This window comes from Accipiter gentilis, chromosome 11 (assembly GCF_929443795.1).
Source record: "Accipiter gentilis chromosome 11, bAccGen1.1, whole genome shotgun sequence".
In the NCBI taxonomy this organism is placed as follows: domain Eukaryota; kingdom Metazoa; phylum Chordata; class Aves; order Accipitriformes; family Accipitridae; genus Astur; species Astur gentilis.
Genome location: NC_064890.1, coordinates 1,370,459 through 1,397,385, shown reverse-complemented (window position 1 = coordinate 1,397,385; position 26,927 = coordinate 1,370,459). Strand labels below are relative to the sequence as shown.

Genomic DNA, 26,927 nt, shown 5'->3' with positions numbered 1-26,927 from the left:
ACCAGGCTGTACCATACAGTACCAGACTGGGCCACACTGTACCGGCTCAGACTGGGTTTTACCGTACTGGGCCATACCATACCATATGGTACCTGGTCAGGCCACACTCCACCATACTCCGCTGGGTCATACCATACCGTATCGTACCATACCCGCTGCCCCCCTGCACCCTGGCACACTGCCCCCTCATGTGTCCGCCGTAGCCATCAGTAGGCTCCAGAGTGAACACTCCCCACAATGTGTCCTGAAGTTCCAGGGGCGGGGGGGGGGGGGGGGGGGGTACCCCAGGGCAGGAGCAGGGGTACTGGTGGTGGGGTGCTGGTATGGGACAGTGGCACTGGGCAGGGGGGGCACTGCCGCCCCCTGAGCCCCTCTGACCCATGGGACCCAGGTGTCTGGGCAGGCAGGGCCCCCCCAGGGAAGGGGGGAGGCGGTTGCCAGGGCAACGAGAGATGCCACCCCTGGGGACCATCACCCAGGAGACGGGCACAGGGCACAGGGTGCCCCTGCGCAGAGGCAGGGCCATGGACCTCAGCGCCTCCCCCTCCGTGGGCAGTGAGTGGGGGCACCCGGGGGACACCCCCCCCCCCCCCAGGGACGGGCACCCCTCGGGGATGGGTAACCCCATAAATGGGTGCCCCACGGGGCAGGCACCCCCAGGGACGGGCACCCCACAAGGACGGGCACCCCCTCGGGACGGGCATCCCCAGGAATTGGCACCCCCCAGGGTGATGGGCACCCCGTAGGAGCTGGCACCCCAAGGGACGTGCACCCCCAGGGGTGGGCACCCCGTAGGGGCTGTCACCCCCAAACCCGCGCCCCGTGTCGTCCCCCCCGACCCCGAGCGGCGATGCCCACGAGGTGCCCCCTCGCAGCGGAGCTGCGGACGCTGCAGGCAGAGCTGGGCGCCCTGCAGGCAGGGCAGGCAGCGGAGCTGGGGCAGCTGGAGCGGGCGCTGGTGCTGGCGCAGGCAGAGCGGGCAGCGGCCACGGCGGAGGCCACGCAGCAGGCGGAGGAGGTCGCCCGGCTGCGGGACGAGGTGGCCGGGCTGCGGGCAGAGCTGCGGCGCGGGCAGGAGCTCTGTGCCCAGTACCAGCTGGAGGCCACCACGCTGCGTGCCGATGCCCGCCTGAAGGAGCAGCGGCACCGGTGTGCCACCGCCGAGGTGGCACGGCTCCGAGGTAAGCGGGGCATGGCAGGGGGGAGGCCATGGCGTGGTGGGCTGGTGGCCGTGGCGTGGTGGGCTGGTGGCCATGGTATGTCAGAATGATGCCATGGGACAGAAGGTTGGTGGCCGTGGGTTGGTGGCCATGGTGTGGTGGGACGGTGGCCATGGTGTGGTGGGCTGGTGGCCATTGTATGGCAGTGGTGCCACGGGACAGAAGGTTGGTGGCCATGGTGAGGCGGGATGGTGGCCATGGCATGGTGGGCCGGTGGTCACGGTGAGGTGGGATGGTGGCCATGGGTTGGTGGGCATGGCGTGGTGGGACAGTGGCCATGGCGTGGTGGGCTGGTGGCCATGGCGTGGTGGGCTGGTGGCCGTTGTATGTCAGAGTGATACCATGGGACAGAAGGTTGGTGGCCACGGCACGGTGGGCTGGCGGCCGTGGTGAGGTGGGACGGTGGCCATGGCGCGGCAGGGCGGTGGCCATGGCGTGGTAGGGTGACGTTGCAGCACGGGGCGGGGTGGTCGCGCAGGGGCCCATGCTGTGGGGTGGGTTGCCGTGGGTCGCGGTGCCGTGGGGCTGAGGCGGGGGTGCCGCGCAGAGGAGCTGGGCAGGCTGCGGGCGCAGCAGGAGACGCTGGGCGAGGAGCACCGGGCACTGCGGCACCGTCACCACCGCCTCTGCCGACACCTCTGTGGCACCCGCCGCCACCGGTACCGCCCCGCGGCCCCCACGGGACCCACGGACCCCCTGCCTATAGCCCCCGTGGGACCCCCAGGACCTCCATGTCCCTGTCCTCGTACCCTCCTGGATGCGGCCCTATACGTGTGCCCCCTGGCCCCAGCCACGTCCCCTTGGCCCATGTCCCCCATGACCCCAGCCACGTCCCCCGTGTCCCCTGGCCACGTCCCCCACGTCCCCTGACCCCCGTCCCCCCCGTCCCCATGGCCGTGTCCCCCTTGTCATGTTGTTCACGTCCCCTGCGCCCCCCAGTCCTGTCCCCGTGCCCCCAGTCACGCCCCTCTATGCCCCCGGCCATGTTCACCCTGTCCCCATGTCCCTCGTCCCCACGTCCGCATCCCCGGTGCCCCCTGCCCAAGTACCCTGTGCCCCCCCAGCCGTGTCCCCCCGTCCCCATGGCCACGTGCCCCCGCACCGCCGGCAGCCCCCAGCACTGCCGTCTCCTGCAGGTGCCCCGAGGGGCCGGGGGGCACCGAGGGTCCCCTCCCAGTGTCCCCGTACCCCGAGGACCCCGAGGACGCCCAGCCTCAGTACCTGGAGGGGACCCAGAGCCAGGTACGGAGTGGGGAGGGGGGGGGGAACCCGGGGCTCAGGGTGTCACCGCGGTGGGGGTGGCCCTGACCCCCGTCCCCTCCCCAGGAGACCACCGGTGGGCTCAAGCCCTTCCTCCTCTTCGTCTTGGCCTCCACCATCATCTTCCTCTCCCCCTACCTGAAGCAGAGCTGAGACCCCGGCGGGTGTCCTGACCCCCCCACCCGGAGCACCCTGACCCCCCCCCCCCGAGCAATACACCAGATACCCCTCTGTATGGCTGCTGTCGGTGCTGGGGTCCCCGGGGTGGGGGTGTCACCCATGTACCACCCACGTCTGTGTCACCCCCCCCAGCAGGACATGCACCTCCAACCCCCCCCCCCGGGGTATTTTGGGTGCCGGGTGCGTGGCTCTGACTCGCTGGGTTATTTTTAGGCGCTGGCGCAGGCGCTTGGGCCATTGTCGTCGTCGTCGTCGTTCCCCCCCCCCCCCGCCACCCGCTGTCACCCGTCACCCTGGGGTGCACCCTCACCACCCTCCCCCCCCCCCCCCCCCGGCACCCACCCAGGGAACTCCTCGACGTGGAGGGTGGAGGGGGGGGAAACTGAGTCACAGTGCGATGGGAGAGGAACTCAGGAGTCCTGCACCCCTTGTGTGTGTGTCCCCCCACCCCCCCCCCCGGGTGGGACCCAGGCGTCTGGGTGCCCCTCACCCCCCCACCCCCCCCCCCCCCACCCCCTGGAAGCTTCCAGGGCGGGTGGCCAACGGTGACGTGGTGACGGTGACACCGGCAGCCGGACACCGGAACAAGGGGGAACCCGATACACCCCCTCTCCCCAAAATTACTCCCCCCCCCCCCCCCAACAAAGGACCCAGCTCAGGAGCACCCAGGTGTCTACCACCCCACACCCCCCCCCCCCAGCACCCAGCCTGGGCCTAAGGGTGTTGAAGAGGACCCAGGCGTCCAGGTGGACCCCCAAGGTGGGGGGGCACCAATGATGTTGGGGGGTGTTGGGGTCCAAGGGTCACTGAGGGGGCCCCTACACCGTGGGTCCACCCCCCAAGATGAATGAACACACCCCCCCCCCCATGTGCCACCCCAATGGGGAAACTGAGGCACGGCTGAGGGGGACCCACAGCTTGAGCCACCAGTGGGGTGGTCACTCAGCAAGGGGGGGCCTGGGGTGGGGGGTCCCAAGGGAAGGGGGGGCTGATGGCGAGGGGTGTCTGGGTGGTGGTGGGTCCTGGGGGGTGCTTGGGGGGGTCTCAGTTGGGGTCCTGGGGGGAACTGTTTCTTCTGTGAGTTTTTTTTGGGGATCCCAAGTGGGGACTCATGAGTGGGAGGGGGTCCTGAGTGGGGGAGTCCCAGCTGAGTCTTCTGGGGGGGGTCCCAAGTAAGTGAGTTTCCTGAGGGGTCTTTGGGGGGGGGGGTTGGGGTGCCAACGGTGCTGGGGTGCCGGGTGCCAGGGTGTCTGGGTGCCTGGGGTGCGGGCGGTGGTGAGGTTTTGGGGTGCTGGGGTTTTGGAGTATCAGGGTAATGAGGTGTTGGGGTGCCTGGGCCATCAGGGTGCTGGGGTGCTGAGGTTTTGGGGTGCTGGTGTTTCAGGGGTGGCGGGGTTTGGGGGTGCTGGGGTGCCAGTGTTTTGGGGGTGTCGGGGTGTGGGTGCGCCGAGGTTTTGGGGATTTTGGAGTGCCAGTGTTTCAGGGTGCTGGGGTGGCAAAGTTTTAGGGTGTCGGGGTTTTGGGGACTTTGAGGTAGTGGGGTTGCAGGGGTTTGGGGGGGGTCTCTGTGTACTGGTGTTGGGAGGTTTGGGGGTGCTGGTGTTTGGGGTTACCTGGCTTTGGGGGGTGCCGGGGTTTGGGGTTACTGGGGTTCGGGGGATGCCGGTGTTTAGGGTTACTGGTGTTTGGGGGTGCCGGAGTTCGGGTTTTTTGGGGTTACCGACGTTTAGGGGTGCCAGGGTTCAGCGGGTGCCGGGGTTCGGGGTTACCGGCGTTTGGGGGTGCCGGGGTTTGGAGTTACTGGGGTTCGGGGGGTGCCGGGGTTACCGGCTTTCGGGGGTGCCGGGGTTCGGGGTTACTGGTGATTGGGGGTGCCGGGATTCGGGGGGTGCCGGGGTTCAGGGTTACCAGCGTTTGGGGGTGCGGGGGTTCGGCGTTACCGGCGGTTTGGGGTGCGGGGGTTCGGGGCTTTCGGGGTTCGGCGTTACCGGCGTTTGGGGGTGCCGGGGTTCGTGGCTACCGGCGTTTTGGGGTGCGGGGCTTCGGGGGGAGCACGGCGGCGGTGTGCGGCCGGGGCTATAAATAGCGGCTGCGGTCAGGCCCCCCCCCCCCCCCCCCCGCCGGGCCGGCCCCATCCCGTGGCAGCGGGGCCGGGCCGGGCCGGGGCAGCGCTTAAAGCCGCCGCCGCCCCCAGCGCCGCCACTCGCCGCCCGCCGCCCCCGGCACCGGGAACCGACCGGGACCCCCCCGCTCCGGACCCCGCACCCCACCGGGAACCGCTGCTTCCCTCCGACCGGCTCTGCCTCCGCCAACTTCTACCGGGAATCGTCTGGGACACCGGACCCCCCCACCCCACCCCCCCCACCCCTTCGCAGCCGGGACACCGGGACCGACGCCGGGACCGACGCCGGGACACCCCACCCCCACCCCCCCCCCCCCTCGCAGCCGGGACACCGGCACCGAGCCGGGACCCCCCAGCAGGGACACCGGGGCTGAGCCGGGACCCCCGCCCCGAGCACTGGGACTGATCCGGGACACCGTCCCCAGGCACCCGGGCCGACACCGGGAACCGGGAGCCCACCCGGGACACCGGCACCCACCCGGGACACTCACCCAGGACGCCGGGACTGATCCAGGACACCCACCCGGGACACCGTCCCCTGGCACCGGCACTGCCACCGCGAACCGGGACCCCACCCCGGGCACCCACGTTGACCCGGGACCCCCACCCAGGACACCGGCACTAAGCCGGGACCCCCACCCAGGATACCAGCGCCCACCCAGGACCCCTTCAGGACACCGGGACTTATCCGGGACCCCCACCCCAGGCACCGGGGCTGACCCGGGACACCCACCCGGGCACCGGGACTGACCCGGCACCCCACCCGGGACCCCAGCACCCCCCCCAGGACCCCCAGGCGAGGACCCCGGGACTGACCCAGGACACCGGCCTGGTCTACAGCCCCCCCACCCCACCAGCGCCCGCCACCATGAACTCCACCTACGAGCCACAGCCGGGCGAGGAACCGGAGGAGCTACCGGCCACCGAGAAGGACTTGGCAGAGGACGCTCCCTGGAAGAAGATCCAGCAGAACACCTTCACCCGTTGGTGCAACGAGCACCTCAAGTGCGTCCACAAGCGCATCGGGGACCTGCAGCGGGACCTGAGCGATGGCCTGCGCCTCATCGCCCTCCTGGAGGTCCTCAGCCAGAAGAAGATGGGGCGCAAGTACCACCCGCGCCCCAACTTTCGCCAGATGAAGCTGGAGAACGTCTCGGTGGCCTTGGAGTTCCTGGAGAGGGAGCACATCAAGCTGGTCTCCATCGGTGAGCGAGGGGGGTGACGGACAAGTGAGGATGGGGCCGGGGACGAGCGTGTGAGGGCGGGGGTGACGGAGGAGTGAGGATGGGGCTATGGATGAGCGTGCGAGGGCAGGGGCGATGGAGGAGTGGGAACGCGAGGAGTGTGCAAGAGCAGGGCTGGGGGATGAACAAGACGGGGATGAGCGTGCAAGGGCTGGGGCGATGGATGGATGAGTGGGAACGAACAATGAGTGTGCGAGGGTAGGGGTGATGGACGGGTGGGAATGGGATGAGTGTGCGAGGGTAGGGGTGATGGACTAGTGGGAATGAGGCTGGGGATGAGTGTGCAAGGGCAGGGCGGTGGATGAGTGGGAATGGAGGACAAGTGTGCAAGAGCATGGCCGACGGACAAATGCGGGTGGGGGATGAGCGTGCAGGGCTGGTGGAGTAGTGGGAACGGGACGAGCGTGCGAGAGCAAGGGCAATGGAGGAGTGGGAACGGGGGATGAGTGTGCAAGAGCAGGGCCAATGGACAAGTGGGAACGGAGCTGGGGATGAGTGTGCAAGGGCTGGGCCGGGGGTCTGACCCCCGTGCGAGGGGCTGTGCAAAGCCGGGTTGTGCGTGCGAGGGGTGGTGGCGAGCCGTGCTGGGGGGTCCGGTCCCCGTGCGAGGGGCTGAGAGTGGGGCCGCTCGGGGCTCTGGGTCACACGTGCAGTCGTGCAAGGGGCCGCGCGTGGCCCGTCAGGGGTCTGGTCCCCGTGCGAGGCCGTGCGAGGGGCCGCAGCGTGTGAAGGGCCGTGCGAGGCCGTGCGGGGGCGAGAAAGGGGGGGGGGGCCCTGCGCTGAGCTCACTCTTGGCTCGGGGGCCGCGTGCCGGTGAGCTCACGCTGCGGGGGCACGCTCGCCCCTCGCACGCTCGCCCCCCGCACGCTCGCCCCTCGCACGGGGCCCCAGCACCCACCCAGCCGCCCCGACAGCTGCAGGGTGACCCCCCCCCACACCTCGCACGCTCGCCCTCGCACGCTCGCCCTCGCACACGTGGGCAGGCGCGCGGGCGGGTCGTGCCCTTGCACGCCCGCTTGCACGCTCGCACCCTTCTTCTGCGGGGTTTGCACAGAGCCCACGCGTGTTGCACGGGGGGGGGGGGTATTTGCAATCCCCCCTCCTTGCACACGCACTCGTGCATGCATCGCCCCCTTGCACACCCAGACCCGGTGGGTGCGGGGGGGGAGGGCTGAGCATCCTTGGGGACCCCCCAGTGTCCCTGCACCCCCATTCCCGTGGCCCGCCCCCCCCCCCCCAGGGGTGTCGCCCCCAGCTGTGCCCCCCCAGATGTTGGGGTGCCCCCCCCGGCTGGCCCCAGCAATAGGGGGGGGGGGTCCCCGGCCACATCTGCAGCCCATTTCCTCCCCGAAACACGATCGCTCGGGGGGTGGGGGGGGGGTCCCCTCCCCGCGGGGGGCGGGGGCCGGGACGCCCGGGTTCGCTCTCCGGCGTGGGGGGGGGGAGGGGAGGGGAGGGGGAGGGGCCGGGATGCCTGGGTCCTCTCTGCAGGGCGGTGGGGGAGGGGGCCGGGATGCCTGGGGCTCCCCTCCCCCCAGCAGCCCCCTGCCTCAGTTTCCCCATTCCGGCATCCCCCCAGGGCCAGGGACCCTCAGGGCGCTGGGAGGGGGGCACCCCAGGGTGCTGTGTGGGACCCCCCCACACACTTTGGGGTGCCGTGGCGGTCAGGGACCCCCAAGATGCTATATGAGGGAGGCCCCGGGGTGCTGGGGGGGGGGCAGGGACCCCCAGGGTGCTTTGATGGGGACCCCAAGATGCCATGGGGGGGACCCCAGGGTGCTGTGTAGTGTCTCCCCCGCCAGGCTCTGTCCGGTGGGATGTTGGGGTCCCCCCCCCATGCTGTGCCGTGGGGGGAATGTGAGGGTGCTGGTGCCCCAGGTGGGGTCTCCCGGGGGGGGGGTCAGGGTGCTGCAGCTGGGTGCTGTGGGGTGTTCTAGGGGGGCAGGGGTGACAGTGCCGTGGGGTATCGGGGTGTTCCCAGCCGGGTGGTGGGGACCCTGCGGGTGCTGGGGTGGTCGAGACCCCTGCCTGTGCCGGGGTGAAGGGTGGCAGGGACCCCCACCCATACCCTGGGCTGTTGGGGTGTCCCCAGCCCCGTAGCTGGGTGGCAGAGACCCCCACCCATGTGTTGGGGTGTCCCCAGCCTGCTAGCGGGGTGGCAGAGACCCCCACCCATACCCTGGGCTGTTGGGGTGTCCCCAGCCCCGTAGCTGGGTGGCAGAGACCCCCACCCATGTGTTGGGGTGTCCCCAGCCCCGTAGCTGGGTGGCAGAGACCCCCACCCATAAGTTGGGGTGTCCCCAGCCCCGTAGCTGGGTGGCAGAGACCCCCACCCATGTGTTGGGGTGTCCCCAGCCTGCTAGCGGGGTGGCAGAGACCCCCACCCATACCCTGGGCTGTTGGGGTGTCAGGGGTCCCCGCCGGTGCCGGCGGCACACCGCGTGGCGGTGCGGCTGAGGTGCCGGTGTACCCGCAGACAGCAAGGCCATCGTGGACGGGAACCTGAAGCTGATCCTGGGGCTGATCTGGACGCTGATCCTGCACTACTCCATCTCCATGCCCATGTGGGAGGATGAGGAGGAGGAAGACGCCCGCCGGCAGACCCCCAAGCAGCGCCTGCTGGGCTGGATCCAGAACAAGGTGCCCCAGTTGCCCATCACCAACTTCCACCGGGACTGGCAGGACGGCAAAGCCCTGGGCGCTCTGGTCGACAACTGTGCCCCCGGTGAGGGGGGGGGGGGTCCTGGGTGGGGGGAATTGCACCCCCAGGTAGTGGGCATGGGCTATGGGGGGCAATTGTACCCCCGTTAGTGGGTCTGGGGGGGCACGGGGGGCAACTGCACCCCTGTCAGTGGGCACGGGGGGCAACTGCACCCCCAGTCCATGCTGGCTCAGGGGGCACTGGGGGGGACGGGACACAGGGGTAATGGGGGACAGGCACCCCCGGGGCAGTGCGGGCATGGGATGCTGGGGGGGGGGGGGCACTGGGGGAGATGCTGGGGAGCACTGGAGAGTGCTGGGAGGCTCTGGGAGCAAAGGGAATGGGGGTGGGATGGGGGTTGCTGACCCCCTAGGAGGGGTGGGGGTGCTAAGCCCCCCCCCCCCCCCCCCCGCGGGTGCCCATCTGACACCCCCCCCCCCGTGCCAGGCCTGTGTCCGGACTGGGAGAGCTGGGACCCCAACCAGCCGGTGGAGAATGCCCGGGAGGCCATGCAGCAGGCTGACGACTGGCTGGGCGTCCCCCAGGTACTGGGAGCACTGGGAGTACTGGGAGGGCTCGGCATCCCCATGGCATGGTGGGGCGGGAGCGAGGGGGGCATGTGGAAAGGGATGTGGGGTGCTAGTGAGTCCCAGGATAGGGGGGTGGGGGGTTGCGGAGGGGTCCCAAGGGTGTCCCTGGACGTGGGGGGGGGATGTCCCGGGGCATAGAGGGACCCTGGGGGTACAGGGGGGCATCCCTGAGCATGGGGGTGTCCCTCGGGGTGTCAGGGGGTCCCTGGGCATGGAGGAGACCCTAGAGATGCAGGGGTGTCCCTGGGTACAAAGGGGTCCCTGGGGGGGGGGCAGAGGGGTCCCTAGGGGGTCCCTGAGCATGGAGGGGACCCTGGGTGGGCGGCAGAGGGGTCCCCGGGGAGGGTGGCACGGGGCATTGCGGGGTCTCCGACAGAGCCCCCCATGGGTGGGGGACACGGGAGGGGCTGACGGATGTTGGGGTGTCGTGTTCCCCCCCCGCCACAGGTGATCGCCCCCGAGGAGATCGTGGACCCCAACGTGGACGAGCACTCGGTGATGACCTACCTCTCCCAGTTCCCCAAAGCCAAGTTGAAGCCGGGGGCCCCCCTGCGCGCCCGCCAGCCCCAGCCCTCTCGCGCCCGCGCCTATGGACCCGGTACGGGCATGGGGGGGGACACGGGGTGGGGGGACGGGTGGCAGTGACCAGGCACAGGAGTGCCATGGGGAGGGGGCACGGGGTAGGGGACATGGGTGCCGTGGGGTGTCAGGGCGTGAGGGTGACCCCCGGGTCCCCTCCACGCCCAGGGAGACCTTTTCCAACCCTGGGTTCCCCCCCCCATGCCCAGGGGTACCCCAGGGTGCCACGCGTGCCCGGGGACCCCTTTTGAGTCCCCTCCATACCTGGGGGGGTGCCCAGGGACCCCCCTGCCACCTCCAAGGGCCACCTGGAGGTCCCAAGTTGGGGTCACTGAGGGGGTTCCAGGGGTTGGGTACCCACCTTGGGGTGGCAGGGGGGATGCCGTGGGGTGCCAGGGGGGGCACCCTGACCCCCCGGGCACCTGCAGGCATCGAGCCCCAGGGGAACGTGGTGCTGAAGCCGGCGCAGTTCACGGTGGAGACCCTCGAGGCGGGGGTGGGTGAAGTCCTGGTCTACGTCGAGGACCCCGAGGGCCACACCGAGGAGGTAACGGGGGGGGACGCCCGGGTGCCTGGGTCCCCCCAGAACCACCCTGGGGGGGGTCCCCAGCTCTCCGGCTCTGTGTCACACCCTCCTCTCCCATTCTGGGGGTTCCCCCCCTCTTCCCCAGGCCAAGGTGGTCCCCAACAACGACAAGAAGAGAACCTACAGCGTCACCTACGTGCCCAAGGTCGGGGGGCTGCACAAGGTGAGCACCCACAGCACACGTGTCTCGGGGTGGTGGTTGCCCCCCGCACCCAGGATCAGCACCCAGAAAGGTGCTGGGGGTCCCCAGAGGGTGCCCCATTAGGGTCCCCTGGGGTATTGCACTGGGGGTCCCTGGGGGAGCCCCATTAGGGTGCCTGGGAGGGGGGAGCATTGCAATAGGGGTCCCTGGAGGGGCCCTTGGGGGTCCCATTTGGGTCCCCACTGGCTATTGCATTAGGGTCGCTGGGGGGGGCAATAAGGGGTCCCTGGGGGGTGATCCCCTTTGGGACATTGCACTGGGGGTCCCTGGGGTGTCCCATTTTTAACGTCCCCTGGGGTTGGGGGAGTCACCGAGGTGCCAGGTGCCAGCAGGGGACATGGTCACCCCTGACCCCCCCTCCCTGTCCTGCAGGTGACGGTGCTGTTTGCGGGCCAGAACATTGACAAGAGCCCCTTCGGCGTCAACGTGGGCATGGCCCTGGGGGACGCCAACAAGGTGACGGCGCGTGGCCCCGGCCTGGAGCCCGTCGGCAACGTGGCCAACAAGCCCACCTACTTCGACATCTACACTGCAGGTGGGCTCTGGTGGCCACCATGTATGGGGGGGGTCACTGCTCCAGAGAGGTGTGGGGACGTGGCATGGCCTGGTGGCACTGAGGTGTGGCATGGCCATGGTGGTGCTGGCCGGCATTGAGGGGATGTTCTCATGGTGGCATGGCCATGGCATGGCCTGGTGGCTCTGGGGCCGTGTTCTCATGGTGGCATGGCCATGGCATGGCCTGGTGGCTCTGGGGCCATGTTCTCATGGTGGCATGGCCATGGCATGGCCTGGTGGCTCTGGGGCCCTGTTCTCATGGTGGCATGGCCATGGCATGGCCTGGTGGCTCTGGGGCCATGTTCTCATGGTGACATGGCTGTGGCATGGCCAGCTGGCACTGACATCATGTCCTTATGGTGGCACAGCAATGGCATGGCCGGGTGGCACTGAGCCTGGGTCCTTGCCATGGCTTGGCTGGGTGGTCCTCACTGTGTCATGGCCTGGTGGCACTGGGGTCATGTCTTTGCTGTGTTGTGACCAGGGGGCACTGGGGTGTGACATGGCCGTGGCATGGCCTCATGGCTCTGGGACCACATCCTCCTGGTGGCATGGCCATGGCATGGCCTGGTGGCACTGAGGTCACGTTCTCATGGTATTGTGGCCTTGGGATGGCCTGGTGGCTCTGGTGCTATGTTCTCATGGTGGCATGGCCATAGCATGGCTGGGTGGCACTAAGACTCTGTTCTCGTGGCACGGCCATGCGATGGCCTGGTGGCTTTGGGGCCATATCCTCGTGGTGGTACGGCCATGGCACGGCCTGCTGGCTCTGGGGCCACGTCCTCATCATGGCATGGCCATGGCATGGCTTGATGGTTCTGGTGCTATGGCCATGGCATGACTGGGTGGCACTGAGCCCGTGTCCTTGTGGTGGCAGGGGCCGGCCCTGGCGATGTGGGGGTGGTGATCGTGGACCCCCAGGGCCGGCGGGACACGGTGGAGGTGATGCTGGAAGACAAAGGGGACAACATCTACCGCTGCACCTACCGGCCCGTCCTGGAGGGGCCACACACCATCTGTGTCACCTATGCCGGTGCCCAGATCCCCAAAAGCCCCTTCACCGTCAACGTGGCTGAAGGTGAGACCTGTCCCGGGGGTCCTCACCGTGTCCCCATGGCACCCATCAGTGACCATGGTGGCCCCATGACATCCATCAATTCCCCGGGTGGCCCCATGGCACCCCTCAGTGCCCATGGTGGCCCCATGGCACCCCTGTGGTTGTCCATGGCCCCAAGGGTTGTCCCACAGCACCCTTACACCCCCCACGGTGTCCCCATGGCACCCCTGTGCCCGCAGTGTCCCCATACCATCCCTCTGTCCCCAGAATGTCCCTGTAGCACCCCTCTGTCCCCAGGGTGTCCCCAAGGGTTCCTTATGCCCACGGGTCCCTTGTGTCCCCAGGGTGTCCCCATGGAACCCTTAGCCCCCCTTTTTCCCCAGGGTGTCCCTATGGGTCCCTTGTGCCTCCAGGGACCCCATGTCCCCCCCTCTGCCCCCATCCCACCCACCCCCGCCAGCACCCATAAGCCCATCTCTGGGGCTCCCAGCACCCATGGGTATCGGTGGCTTTGGGTGCTGAGGGTGTCACCGTGCCGGCAGCGTGCACCCCCTCGGCGTGCCGGGCCACCGGCCGGGGTCTTCAGCCCAAGGGCGTGCGGGTGCGGGAGACGGCCGACTTCAGGGTGCTCACCAAAGGCGCCGGCACCGGGGACCTGCGGGTGTTCGTCAAGGGGCCCAGTGAGTGTGCAAGGGGGGGCGTGCAAGGGTGTGTGCGTGGGTGGCCGTGGGGGGGGGAGGGTGCCACGGTTGGGGGGTGCCCATGAGGGTTGTATCATTGCGGGGAGGACCGTGGGGTTGTCCATGGGGGGGTTTATTGGGGTTGGGGGGGGGTGTCCATGAGGGTGCCCAGGGTGGGGTGCATGCTTGGGGGGTCCCCATTGCAGGGGGGGGGGAATGTGCATGGTTGGGGGGTCCTACGGGGGTGCCTATGAGGGTTGTATGGTTTGGGGGGGGGAACTACGGGGATGTCTGTGGATTGATGTACACGATTGCCGGGGGCACCATTGGGGGGGGGGGGGGGTGCCCCCATTTGACACACACCCCCCCCATTTTACACAGAGGGCACAGAGGAGCCGGTGAAGGTGCGGGACGCGGGTGACGGCGTCTACGAGTGCGAGTACCACCCCATGGTGCCCGGCAAGTACCAGGTGGCCATCACCTGGGGTGGCTACGCCATCCCCCGCAGGTCAGTTGAACCCCCCCACACCCCCTTATGGGACCCTACCCCCCCCAACCTGCAACCCCCCACCCCCCCGGGAGCCTGGTGAGGCTGGGTGCGGACGCGGGGGGTTGCCCCCCGCGTCCGCACCCAGCCTCACCAGGCTCCCGGGGAGGGGGGGGGGGGGCAGTGGGTGCAAGTGGCCCCCCCCACCCTGTACTAACACGGTACCCACAGCCCCTTCGAGGTGCAGGTGGCACCCGAACCGGGGTCCCAGAAGGTGCGAGCTTGGGGACCGGGACTGGAGGGTGGAGTGGTGGGCAAGTCGGCAGACTTCGTGGTGGAAGCCATCGGCACTGAAGTGGGCACCCTGGGTGAGTGGGGACACGGGGGGGAGGGGGGGGATGACACCCGTTGGGTGGATGGGGGGCACCAGCCTGGGGAACGGGGGTTTGGGGTTGGGGGGGGGCATGGCGGTGGGGACGTGGAGATGTATTGGGTGGCATGGTGGTGGAGATGTGGGCACGGGGTGGGGGACGCTGCGGTGGGGACAGGCTGGAGGGCACGGCTGTGGGGACACGGGCACAGGTTGGGTGGCACCGTGGTGGGGACGCGAGCACAGACTGGGTAACGTGAAGATGGGGACACGGGTGCAGACTGGGGCTGGCCACAGTGGGGGACATGGAGATATATTGGGTGGCACCATCCTGGGGACATGGGTACAGACTGGATGCCACCATGCTGGGGACACGGGATCAGGCTGAGGGACACTGTGATGGAGACACGGGCACAGACTGGGGGACATCACCCTGGGGACACGGAGGCACATTGGGTGACACGATCCTGGGCAGAGTCTTGGGGTGACCACAACGGGGACATGGGCACAGAGTAGATGCCACCATACTGGGGACACGGGCACAGGCTGAGGGACACCACAGTGGAGACAAGGACACGGACTGGGGGTTACCACCACGGGGACATATGGGGTGGCATCACCCTGTGGACATGGGCACGGGCAGGGTGACGTGGTACCGGGGACCCTGGGGGTCTCCTGGAGGACCACGTCACCCAGCGGTGCCACCGTCCCCCAGGTTTCTCCATCGAGGGCCCATCGCAGGCCAAGATCGAGTGTGACGACAAGGGGGACGGCTCGTGTGACGTGCGGTACTGGCCCACGGAGGCGGGCGAGTACGCCGTCCACGTGGTGTGTGACGACGAGGACATCAAGGACAGTCCCTTCATCGCCCACATCCTGCCCGCCCCCGCCGACTCCTACCCTGAGAAGGTAACGCTGCGCCCCATCGCACCCTGCTGCGCCCCATCGCAGCCTTCTGTGCCCCATTGCGCCCTGCTGGACCCCAGTGAGCCCCATTGCACCCCATAGCACCCTGCTGTGCCCCCTTGCACCCCACTGCACCCCTTTCTGCCCCCCCCTGCCCCGCAGCTGCCGTGCAGCGGCACCCGCTGTCCCTCGTCCCCAGGCACAGACCCGCGCTGGCACCCTCTGTGCCCGTGGGCATTGCGCCCTGTCTGGGGACCCCCTGCACCCATGGGTGCTACCCACCACCCTGCGAACCCCCGGGTGCTGCTCCCCATCTCTGCAACCCCTGCTCCCTGTCTTTACACCCATGGGTTCTACCCCCCCATCTTTGCACCCCACTGCTCTCCCCGCCCTCACCTTCCAACCTCCCCCCCCTCCTCAATCTCCCCCCTCACCCCATCCATGGGTGCTGGGGGTGCCCTGACCCCCCTCCCTCACCCCCACCCATAGGTGAAGGCGTTCGGGCCAGGGCTGGAGCCCACCGGCTGCATCGTGGAGCGGCCGGCCGAGTTCACCATCGACACCCGCGGTGCCGGCAAGGGCCCCCTCAAGATCTACGCGCAGGTAGGGTGCCGTTGGGTGCCGTTGGGTGCCGTTGGGTGCCAGCGGGTCCCCTCACCCCCTCCTCTGGTGCCTGCAGGATGCCGAGGGCTGCCCCATCGACATCAAGGTGAAGGACAACGGGGACGGCACCTACCACTGCGTCTACGTGCCCACCAAGGCCATCAAGCACACCATCATCATCACCTGGGGGGGCGTCACCACCCCCCGCAGCCCTTTCCGCGTGGGTGCCATGGGGGTCCCGTGGGGTGCTGGGCATAGGGATTGGGGTCTGTGGGGTGATGGGGAAGGGTTGGGGTGCCAGGGTAGGAATAAGGGTCCATGGGGTGATGGGGATGGGGTGCCAGGCTGGGCATGGGGGTCCTTGGGGTGGTGGGGATGGAGACAGGGTGCCACGGGTGGAGATAGGGGTCCCATGGGGTGATGGACATGGGGATGGGGTGCTGGGCATGGAGATGTGGGTCCTAGATCTATAGGGTGCTGGGGTGGGGACGGGGGTCCCACTGGGTGATGGGGACATGCTGGGGTGGTGATGGGAGTCCCATAGGTGATGGAGAAGGGCCACAGGGTGTATGGGGTGCCAGGGACCAGGAGGGGTTCATGGCACCCCGGGTGCCCACTGGTGACGCTTCCTGTGCCCGCAGGTGAATGTGGGTGAGGGCAGCCACCCCGGCAGGGTGAAGGTCTACGGGCCGGGCGTGGAGAAGTCTGGGCTGAAGGCCAACGAGCCCACCTACTTCACCGTCGACTGCAGCGAGGCCGGGCAGGGTGGGTGCTCACCATGGGGGCAGGCGGCACCCGTGGGGACCTCTCTGTGGGCGTGACACCCATGGCCTACTTCCCTGGTCCTGCTCCTGGTCCAGCATCCCTGGTCCTACTCCTGCATCCCTGGTCCAGCATCTCTGGTCCAGCACCCTTGGTCCTGCTTCTGCATCCCTGGTCCTGGTCCAGCATCTCTGGTCCAGCATCCCTGGTCCTACTCTGGCATCCCTGGTCCAGCATCCCCACTTCTGCTCCATCATCCCTTGTCCTGCTCCTGCATCCCCACTCCTGGTCCAGCACCCCTGGTCCTGGTGCAGCCCCATGTCCCTGGTCCCGTCCCACCCCCTGGTGCCACCCCAGGGGAGCAGGGTGACACGGTGCTGACGGTGGGAACGCTTCGCAGGGGACGTGAGCATCGGCATCAAATGCGCCCCCGGCGTGGTGGGGCCGCTGGAGGCTGACATTGATTTTGACATCATCAAGAACGACAACGACACCTTCACGGTGAAGTACACGCCACCGGGCGCCGGGCTCTACACCATCATGGTGCTCTTCGCCAACCAGGTACGGTGCACCCAACCCACCTTCCTGCCCCACGCCGGGTGCCCTGGCTGTCACCTCCCTGCCCGCTGATGTCGTATGGGTTGGGGGGCTCTGCCCCCCGTCCCCCGGCAGTGCCACCGTGCCACCGTGCCACCGTCTCTCTCCCCAGGAGATCCCCAGCAGCCCATTCCGCATCAAGGTGGACCCGTCCCACGACGCCAGCAAGGTTAAGGCGGAGGGACCCGGGCTCAGCCGGACGGGTGAGGGCACCGGGGATGGGGGATGGCGTGGGGGGGTGGGCAGGGTGGTGGGGGTCAGGAGGGTGGGGAGAGGGTACTGTGGGGCAGGGGCTGTGGGTGCCGTGGGGATGGGTGCTGGCGGGGGGGTGGCATGGACCCCGGGTGCCGTGGGTGCCACGGGGCCGGGTGCTGACGGTGCGGCGCAGGCGTGGAGGTGGGGAAGCCCACCCACTTCACGGTGCAGACGAAGGGGGCCGGCAAGGCTCAGCTGGACGTGCAGTTTGGGGGGCCTGGGCAGGGCCCGGCCGTGCGCGACTTCGAGGTCATCGACAACCACGACTACTCCTACACCGTCAAGTACACCGCCCTGCAGCAGGTGGGACACCCCATCCCATACGGGCACCCCACAGGGGCACCCCATCCTATATGAGCATCCCATATGGGCACCCCATCCCATAAGGGCACCCTCATTGACACCCCCTCACCTGGGCAGCCCTAAGGACACCCCTGCAGACATCCTGCTGTGGGCACCCCATCCCCATGGGCACCCCATCTCCGTGGACACCCTATCCCCATGGGCACCCTCCATGGGGCAGCTGTCACCCCAGGGACCCCCCGAATCCCCCCCCCCCCAGTCTCATGACCTTGAACCCCCCCCACCTTCTACCCCCCTGAGCACCCATGGGTGCCTGTCCCCTGGGGCTCACAGAGACCCCCCCCAAAGCCCCTAGGCACACCCCCAAGCACCCGTGGGTGACCCCAATCCCCCAACACCCCTTCAGCCCCGAAACACCCCCCCTGTGACCACCCTCTCCCTGCTCCTCTGGTGGGGGGGGTGGTGGTGCGGATGGGGGGGACCTCCCAAGCAGCACCCTAAGGTGCGGGTGCACCCACAGGGTCCCCTGGCTGTGGTGGTCACCTACGGGGGGGACCAAGTCCCCAGGAGCCCCTTCACGGTCAACGTGGCCCCCCCCCTGCAGCTCAGCAAGGTCAAGGTGCAGGGGCTCAACAACAGTGAGTGGGGGTCTGGGGGGGGCACCTAGGGGTGGGGGAGGAGAACACTTGGGTGTGGGGTGGGAGCAACTTTAGAGGGGGCACGACCTGACCCTTGGGGGTGGGGGGGCACCTTGGGTGGGGGGGACACCCTTGGGTGTAGCTGTGTCTGGCATGCTGGGGGTGGTGGGCACAGCCTTTGAGGGGGGAACACTTGGGTAAGGGGTCCGCCGTGGGGTGGGGGGCACACTGGGGTGGGAGACCCTTGGGTGTGGGGTTCAGCATGGGGTGGGGGCACCTTGGCGGGGGACACCCCCCACTTTGGGTGTGGGGAGCACCCAGAGGGTGGGTGCACCCTGGGGGGCTATGAGATGGCTGCACCCCGCCATGCCGGGTGCCCCCCCCCGATGCCCCCCTCCGTGTCCCTCCGCAGAGGTGGAAGTGGGGCAGGCGCAGGAGTTCGTGGTGGAGACGCAGGGGGCGGGGGGCCAGGGCAAGGTGGAGGTCAAGATCACCGGACCCTCCCGCCGCCCCCTCCCCTGCAAGGTGGGGCCGGCCCCCCCCGGCGGCCCCCACCCCGTCACCTACACCCCCCCCGAGGAGGGACCCTACAAGGTGGAGGTCACCTACGACGGACACCCCGTCCCCGGCAGCCCCTTCCCCGTGGAGGCCCAGCTGCCCCCCGACCCCTCGAAGGTGAGGCCCTTGCACGCCCAGCACGCGTGCAAGAGCGTGAGCCTGCCCCCCCCTTGCACACGCGTGTCCTCATGCGCCGGACACGCGCGCCCCAGGGACGGCTTGCGCGCATGCGTGCTGTTGCACGCCCACACTGCCCGTGCGTGCTCCTTGCACGCTCACGCCGCCTACGTGTGCTGTTGCACGCTCGCAGCCGCCTTCGTTGCACACACAGAGTGTGCGCAACCTGGCTGTGCCCGCGTTGCCCATATACTTGCACACTGCTCCTTGCACACTGCTCCTTGCACACTCCCCCCGCTCGCACGCTGCTTGTACCTTCCCCGCTTGCACACTTGCATGGAGGGTGCCCGTGCTGCGGGTGCAACCGCACGCTTACCGCCGGCGTGCCCGCGCCTTGCACGCACGCGTCACCGGCACGGTGCCCCCCCCGCCCCTTGCACGCCCGTTGCCTCGGCAGAGCTTGCCGCCGCACCTACCCATCGCCTCGCTCACGCGCGTGTGGCACCAAGCCCTCCTCCGACGTGTGGTTTCCCCCCCCCCACCTCCATAGGTGTGCGCCTACGGGCCGGGTCTGCAGGGCGGCAAGGTGGGCGTGCCGGCCCCCTTCACCATTGACACCAAGGGTGCCGGCACCGGGGGGCTGGGGCTGACGGTGGAGGGTCCCTGCGAGGCCAAGATCGAGTGCCAGGACAACGGGGACGGCTCCTGCTCCGTCTCCTACCTGCCGACGGAGCCCGGCGACTACGCCATCAACATCCTCTTCGCCGATCGGCACATCCCCGGCAGTCCCTTCAAGGCGGAGGTGACCCCCGTCTTTGATCCCAACAAGGTGACGGCCAGCGGGCCCGGTTTGGAACGTGGTAAAGCCGGGGAGGTGGCCACCTTCATGGTGGATTGCTCCAAAGCCGGGGACGCCGAACTCACCATCGAGATCATTTCGGAAGCCGGGGTGAAAGCCGAGGTGCTCATCCAGAACAACCGGGATGGCACCTACACCATCACCTACACCCCCGCCTGCCCCGGCTCCTACACCATCACCATCAAGTACGGCGGGCACCCCGTCCCCAAGTTCCCCGTCCGCGTCACCATTGACCCTGCTGTCGATACCAGTGGCGTCAAGGTCTACGGCAAAGGCGTGGAGCCGCGAGGTGAGAGCAAGGGGCATCCCATCCCTGTGGGCATCTCCTCCCCGGGGACACCACCATGGGCATCCCATCCCTGTGGGCGTCTCTTCCCCATGGACATCACTATGGGCATCTCCTCCTCATGAGCATCCTCATGGGCACCCCATCCCTGTGGGCACCTCCCCTTCAGAGATAACCCCTCTCATGGGGAGGACCTCCTGGGCACTCCAGCGGACATCTCCTCTCCATGGGAACCTCCCCCTTTGCATGGGCATCCCATCCCCATGGGCATCCCAACCCTGTGGACGTCTTCTCCCCACGGGCACCTCCTCCCCCTGGGCATCCTATGCCTGCAGACACCTTCTCCCCATGGACGCCCCGTCTCATGGGGAGGACGCCTGGCCACCCTACGGATACCTCCTCCCCATGGGCACCTCGCCCTTGCACGAGCATCCCCATGGGCACCAACATCTCCTCCCCATGGGCACCCCCAGGGATGTGTCCTCCCCGTGGACACCTCTCCCTCGGATGGGCATGTCCTCCCTGTGGGCATCTCCTCCCCATGGCCCCCCTTGCCCCCCTCCTTATGCAGAGGTCCACGGAGCATCCCCACGGGCACCCCCTCTTTTGGGGGGGCTTCCCTGGGCACCCCCTCCCACATTAGCTGCGGGGCGCAGCAGGGAGAGGAGCCGGAGACCCCCAAGGGGGGTGGGGTGGGGTGGGGGGGCTGTCAGCAGGCAGGACCCCCACTCAGGGTGGGCACCTCGTCAGGGGTGCCGAGCGGGTGCTGAGGGTGTCGTTCCGCAGGGGTGCTGCGGGAGGTGGGCACTGACTTCACGGTGGATGCCCGGGCACTCACCAAGACGGGGGGGCCCCACGTCAAGGCTCGGGTGGTCAACCCCTCGGGTGCCAAGACCGACACCTACGTCACCGACCACGGCGATGGCACCTACCGTGTGGACTACACCCCCTACGAGGATGGTGAGGGACCCCCGGCGACCCCAAAAACCCCAGGGGAGCCTAAGCCCCCACCCCAGGGTCCCCAACACCCCCCTGGGAACCCCACATCCCTGCCAGACATCCTCCATCTCCTGGGTGGAGGCCCCCAGAGAGGGACCCCCCCAAACCACATCCAAGTAGGGACCCCCCTGATCTGCCCTGGCCAGAGACGTCCCCTCTGGACCCCCATAACCAGGGACCACTCATCCCCCTGGCCAGGGACCCCCCAGTTCCCCCAGCCAGGGACCCCCAAGCCCCCTGAGACCCCCCCAAAACCCCATCCAGGGACCCCCAAACCCCCCAAAACCCCATCCAGGGACCCCCAGACCCCCTGAGAGCCCCCAAGAGACGCCCAAACCCCCTGAGACCCCCCCAAAACCCCAACCAGGGACCCACAACCCCCCCCAAAACCCCACCTAGGGATCCCCAAGATCCCTGAGACCTCCCCAAACCCCAACCAGGGACCCCCAGACCCCCTCAAGGGACTCCCAAACCTCCTGAGACCCCCTCCCCCCGCCGTGGTGGGAGGGGGATGACGGTGTGTCCCCGCGTCCCCAGGCATGCACCGGGTGGAGGTGACCTACGACGAGGTGGCGGTCCCCAAGAGCCCCTTCCGTGTGGGGGTGGCGGAGGGCTGCGACCCCAGCCGTGTGCGGGCGCACGGGCCCGGCCTGGAGGGCGGCCTCGTCGGCAAGGCCAACCGCTTCACCGTGGAGACCAGGTGGGCATCGGACCCCCCGGCCACCTCCCACCCCTGCCACCAACCCACCACCTCCAGCCCCTCCCATGGATCTGTCACCTCTGTCCTCTTCCATTGGATGTGCCACGTCCATCCCCGGCCATGGATGTGCCACCTCTGTCCCATGCCACCAATCTGGCACCAGCATCCCCTGCGGTGGATGTGCCACCTCCATCTTCTTGCATTGGATGTGGCACCTCCATCCCCTGCCACGGATGTGGCACCTCCGTCCACCTACCATCGATGTGGCATCTCTGTCCCCCTGCCATGGATGTGGCACCTCCATCTCTTGCCACCAACGTGGCATCTCCACCCCCTGCCATGGAGGTAGAACCTCCGTCTGTCTGCTGCCATCACGGTACTGATGCCCTCCTGCTGTAGACGTGGCACTACCGTTCCCTTGCCACCAATATGGCACCTCCAGCCCCATACCACCGATGTGGCACCTCCACTCCACTGCCACCAACGTGGCACCTCCATCTGCTCTTCATGGAGGTGGCATCTCCACTCCACTGCCACCAACGTGGCACCTCCATCTGCTCTTCATGGAGGTGGCACCTTTATCTCCCCACTGTGGACGTGGCCCCCCTGGCCCCCACCATGGACGTGCCACCCCTACCCCAAAAGCCAGCCCACCCCTGGCAGCGTCCCTGAGCAGTACCATGTCCCCAGGGGTGCGGGCACCGGGGGGCTGGGCCTGGCCATCGAGGGTCCCTCCGAGGCCAAGATGTCCTGCAAGGACAACAAAGACGGGAGCTGCACGGTGGAGTACATCCCCTTCACGCCCGGGGACTACGATGTCAACATCACCTTCGGTGGTCACCCCATCCCTGGTGCGTGGGGGGGCTGGGGGCTGGGGGGTGGCCGGGGGCAGCTGGGGGGCTGTGGTACCCACCAGGGTGGCTGTGGGGTGGAGATGGGTTCCTGGGTGCTGGCAGGTGGAGGTGTTTGTGCTGACGCCATGTCCAACCCCACAGTGACCCCGTGGCTGCACTGACCCCATGTCCATCTTGTGGTGACCCCAAGCCCATGCTGACCCCACCCACGGTCTGGCCCCATGGCCATGCTGACCCTATGCCCACACTGACCACGTGCCTGTGCCATCCCCATGGCCATGGCTTTAGTGTCCCTGTGGCCACGTTGACCCCATGGGCACATTGACCCCATGGCCATGCTGTCCCTGCGGTGTGCCCGTGCCCGTGCTGTGCCCATGCCCATGTTGACCCCATGGACAGGTTGACCCCGTGCTGTGCCCATACTGACCCCATGGCCATGCTCTCCCTGTACCCACATTGACCCTATGGCCACGTTGACCCCATGGCCATGCAGTCCCCATGCTGTGCCCATGCTGACCCCATGGCCACGCTGCCCCCCTGCCCGCGCTGACCCCTGCCTGCTGCCACAGGGAGCCCTTTCCGGGTGCCGGTGAAGGACGTGGTGGACCCCAGCAAGGTGAAGTGTTCGGGTCCGGGGCTGGGCCCCAGCGTCAGGGCCCGAGTGCCCCAGACCTTCACCGTGGACTGCAGCGCAGCGGGGCTGGCACCCCTCGAGGTCACGCTGCTGGGACCCTCCGGTATGCGGGGACACGCGGTGGGGAAGAGGGAGGGGGCATGGATGGAGGAGGGGCCGTGTCCCATGGGGTGTCCTGCTCCATGGGGTGCCCTGTCCCATGGCACATCCTCCTCTATGGAGTGCTCTGCCCCATAGGGTGTCCTACCCATGGGGTGCCCTGCCCAAGGATGCTCCATAGGGTGTCCAATCCCATAGATCCCATGCTCCAGAGGGTGTCCTGCTCCATAGGGTGTCAAACCCCATGGATGTCCTGCTCCACAGGGTGTCCTACTCCATGGGGTGCCCTGCCCATGGAGGTCCTGCTCCATGGGGTGTCCTGCCCCATGGCACATCCTTCTCTATGGAGTGCCCTGCCCCATGGTTACTCTGCCCATGGATGCCCTGCTCTGTAGTGTCTCCTGCCCCATGGGGCATCCTGCCCAGGGACGCTCTACCCCATGGGCCACCCTGCCCCACGGGGCGCCCTGCCCCACTGACGGCTGCTGCCCACAGGTCTGGCAGAGCCGGTGGAAGTACGTGACAACGGTGACGGCACCCACAAGGTCAACTACACCCCAGCCACTGACGGGCCCTACACCGTGGCCGTCAAATATGCTGACCAGGAGGTGCCACGCAGGTGAGGACCACCACCCTGGGGTGGGGTGGGACACCCCTGCCACAGCCAGGGGGGTCCCGGCACCCTGCTGACCACCATGCCCACCCACAGCCCCTTCAAGATCAAGGTGCTGCCCGCCCACGATGCCAGCAAGGTGCGTGCCAGCGGGCCGGGGCTGAGCACCAGCGGCATCCCCGCCAGCCTGCCCGTGGAGTTCACCATCGACGCCCGCGACGCTGGCGAGGGGCTGCTCACCGTCCAGATCCTGGTGAGCACCCGGGGGGGTCCTGGGGGACTGGGCTGACCCTCAGGAGGTGATGGGGTGCTGGCATACGTGGTGAGGGGTGCTGAGCACCCGTGTGGTGCTTTTGCACCTCTGCTGTGGGGCACTGGGGTCCTTGTGGTGTCTGCAGGGTGCCCTGGCACCCATGCCACTGGGTGCTGAGCCCCATATGTTGCCCTGGTACCCATGCCATTGGGTGCTGAGCCCCATATGTTGCCCTGGTACCCATGCCATGGGGTGCTGAGCCCCATCCGGTGCCGTTACACCCATTTAATGGGGTGCTGAGCTGGGTGCTGCCCACAGGACCCCGAGGGACAGCCCAAGAAGGCGGCGATCCGGGACAACGGGGACGGCACCTACACGGTCTCCTACGTCCCCGACCTGCCGGGGCGCTACACCATCACCATCAAGTACGGGGGGGACGAGATCCCCTGCTCCCCCTTCCGCATCCACGCCGTGCCCGCCGGCGACGCCAGCAAGTGCCTTGTCACAGGTGGGCCCTGCCCCGCGGCATCCCCTCGCTGCCCCACAACATCCCTGCGCTGCCTCCTGCCGCTCCGCAGCATCCTTGTCTTGCCCCACAGATTCCCTATGCTGCCCCACGGGTTCCGCGTGCTGCCCCACGGCATCCCCGTGCTGCCCCACTGCACACCCCACTGTTCTGTGGCATCCCCACGGCATCCCTCTGCTGCCCCACAGCATCCCTCCGCTGCCCCACGGCATCTCCCGTTGCCCCACAGCACCCCATCTCACCTCAGGCACCCCTGCCTTGCCCCATGCCACCCCATGGCTGCCCCCACCCCCTGCCCCATAGCTGCTGCCCCTCCCAGCACCCCCATCTGCCCCACTGTTGCCCCCCCACCCCTTCAACCCCACTGCTGTCCCCCTGCACCCTCCACCCCACCCCTTCCACCCCACTGCTGCCCCCCAGCACCCCCCCACCCCACTCCTTCCCACCCCACCGCTGCCCCCCCCAACCCTGCCCCACGGCACAGCGGGGGTGAGAGGGTGCCCCCAGAGCAGAGCAGGACGCGCCGGCCCCCTGGCCCCCCCGGAGCCCCCCTGGCCCCCCAACCCTGCCCCCTCCCCCCTTCTTATGTGCTTTTCCCTGGTCTTTCTTTGCAGTATCCATTGGGGGCCACGGACTGGGTAAGTGGCGCTGGGGGGCTGGGGGGGTGGGAGGAGTTGGGGGGCTGGACTGGGGGTCACCATGACCATGACGCCCCCCAAAACCCTCCCGCAGGTGCCTGCTTGGGTCCCACCATCCAGATCGGGGAGGAGACGGTAATCACGGTAGACGCCAAGGCGGCCGGCCAGGGGAAGGTGACCTGCAAGGTGTCAACCCCCGACGGGGCCGAGCTGGACGTGGACGTGGTGGAGAACCACGATGGCACCTTCGACATCTACTACACCGCCCCCGAGCCTGGGAAATACGTCATCACCATCCGCTTCGGCGGGGAGCACGTCCCCAACAGCCCCTTCCATGTCCTGGTGGGTGTCGTTGGGGGTCTGTGGTGGAGGTGGGATGGAGGTTGTGGTGGGGACTGTGGGGCTGGGAGGCTGTGGTAGATCCAAGGGGCAGAGGCTTGGGGCCATCGTGGGCACCACGGGGTTAGGAGACCATGATAGGCATCATGGGGTTGGGGCCGTGGTGGACACCATGGGGCTGGGAGACTGTGATGGGCACCGTGGGGTTGGGAGACTATGGCGAGCACCATGGAACTGAACCGGGGCCAGGGTGTTGACAGTGTAGTTAGGAGACCATGATGGGCACCAAGGGGCAGAGAATCGGGGCCAGGGTGGCCATCACGGGGTTTGGAGACTATGATGGGCACTATGGGGGAGAGAGTTGGGGCCAGGGTGGATACCGTGGGGTTGGGAGACTGCGATGGTCACCAGGGAGTTGGGAGACCATGATGGGCACAATGGGGCAGAAAGTTGGGGCCATGGTGGGCACCACAGAGTTGGAAGACCGTGATGGTCATCATGGGGTTGGGAGCCCATGATGGGGTACCATGGTTCTTACACCTCCTCTCTGCCCCACGGCATCAGGCCACGGAGGAGCCTCCCGCCACCGCTGAGAACCTCCGGCCCTTCAACCTCGTCATCCCCTTCACTGTGCAGAAGGGTGAGATCACAGGTATGGGGAGTGGGGATGGCACGTGGAGGGTGCGGGGATTTTGGGGGAGCCATGGACCAGGCTGTGGAGCACAGTGGGGTGCGAACCAGCCGCCCCCGGTGCCCGGCTGACACGGTGACCCCAGGGGAAGTGCGGATGCCCTCGGGGAAGACGGCGCGACCCAACATCACTGACAACAAGGATGGGACGGTGACAGTGCGCTACGCCCCCACCGAGAAAGGGCTGCACGAGATGGACATCCGCTATGATGGCAACCACATCCCTGGTGAGACTCGGGGGCTACTGGGACTGCTGGGCGGTGGCTGAGTGAGGCTGATGCCACCTTGCCCTGGTTGGGCACCCAAGGGTTGAGCAGCCCGCTACGGTGCGAGGTGTCCCCATGGGGTCCCTGACCATCGTCCCCTGTGTCCCCAGGGAGTCCTCTCCAGTTCTACGTGGACGCCATCAACCCCCGGCACGTGAGTGCCTATGGGCCGGGGCTGAGCCACGGCATGGTCAACAAGCCTTGCACCTTCACCATCGTCACCAAGGATGCCGGGGAGGGTGAGTGGTGGCCAAGGGGGGCACCAGGGGCTCTGGGAGGGCTTTGGAGACCCCCCAATGCCACCAGGAGGGGTTAGAGATCCCCAATGCCTCCTGACACCCTCCCTGTGCCCCCCAGGTGGGCTCTCATTGGCAGTGGAGGGTCCCTCCAAGGCAGAGATCACCTGCCAGGATAACAAGGACGGGACCTGCACGGTGTCCTACCTGCCCACCGCCCCTGGGGACTACAACATCATCGTCCGCTTCGATGACAAGCACATCCCAGGCAGCCCCTTCACCGCCAAGATCACTGGTGAGACGGGACCCCCGTGGTCTTGGGGATCCAACCCAAGGTCCTTGAGATCTCCAGATGGCCATGGG

General features: G+C 68.1%; 1 protein-coding gene across 1 annotated transcript in view; it reads left to right on the top strand.

The window, feature by feature from the left end:
- Positions 1 to 5,221: 5,221 nt before the first annotated feature.
- Positions 5,222 to 26,927, top strand: part of FLNC (filamin C) — a 31,241-nt gene continuing 9,535 nt past the window's right edge. The window contains 34 exon segments of the mRNA XM_049813676.1: positions 5,222 to 5,987; positions 8,503 to 8,751; positions 9,175 to 9,272; positions 9,765 to 9,915; positions 10,325 to 10,443; positions 10,568 to 10,645; positions 11,057 to 11,219; positions 12,117 to 12,317; positions 12,839 to 12,976; positions 13,358 to 13,484; positions 13,695 to 13,831; positions 14,549 to 14,742; positions 15,229 to 15,342; positions 15,419 to 15,562; positions 15,984 to 16,107; positions 16,505 to 16,665; positions 16,814 to 16,904; positions 17,090 to 17,259; positions 17,780 to 17,897; positions 18,310 to 18,572; positions 19,123 to 19,720; positions 20,504 to 20,677; positions 21,254 to 21,416; positions 22,107 to 22,267; positions 22,840 to 23,007; positions 23,499 to 23,622; positions 23,713 to 23,869; positions 24,188 to 24,377; positions 25,010 to 25,033; positions 25,128 to 25,375; positions 25,937 to 26,024; positions 26,149 to 26,289; positions 26,439 to 26,567; positions 26,686 to 26,859. Of these exon segments, the coding sequence (XP_049669633.1) occupies positions 5,651 to 5,987; positions 8,503 to 8,751; positions 9,175 to 9,272; positions 9,765 to 9,915; positions 10,325 to 10,443; positions 10,568 to 10,645; positions 11,057 to 11,219; positions 12,117 to 12,317; positions 12,839 to 12,976; positions 13,358 to 13,484; positions 13,695 to 13,831; positions 14,549 to 14,742; positions 15,229 to 15,342; positions 15,419 to 15,562; positions 15,984 to 16,107; positions 16,505 to 16,665; positions 16,814 to 16,904; positions 17,090 to 17,259; positions 17,780 to 17,897; positions 18,310 to 18,572; positions 19,123 to 19,720; positions 20,504 to 20,677; positions 21,254 to 21,416; positions 22,107 to 22,267; positions 22,840 to 23,007; positions 23,499 to 23,622; positions 23,713 to 23,869; positions 24,188 to 24,377; positions 25,010 to 25,033; positions 25,128 to 25,375; positions 25,937 to 26,024; positions 26,149 to 26,289; positions 26,439 to 26,567; positions 26,686 to 26,859 (5,716 nt within the window). The 5' untranslated portion in view covers positions 5,222 to 5,650.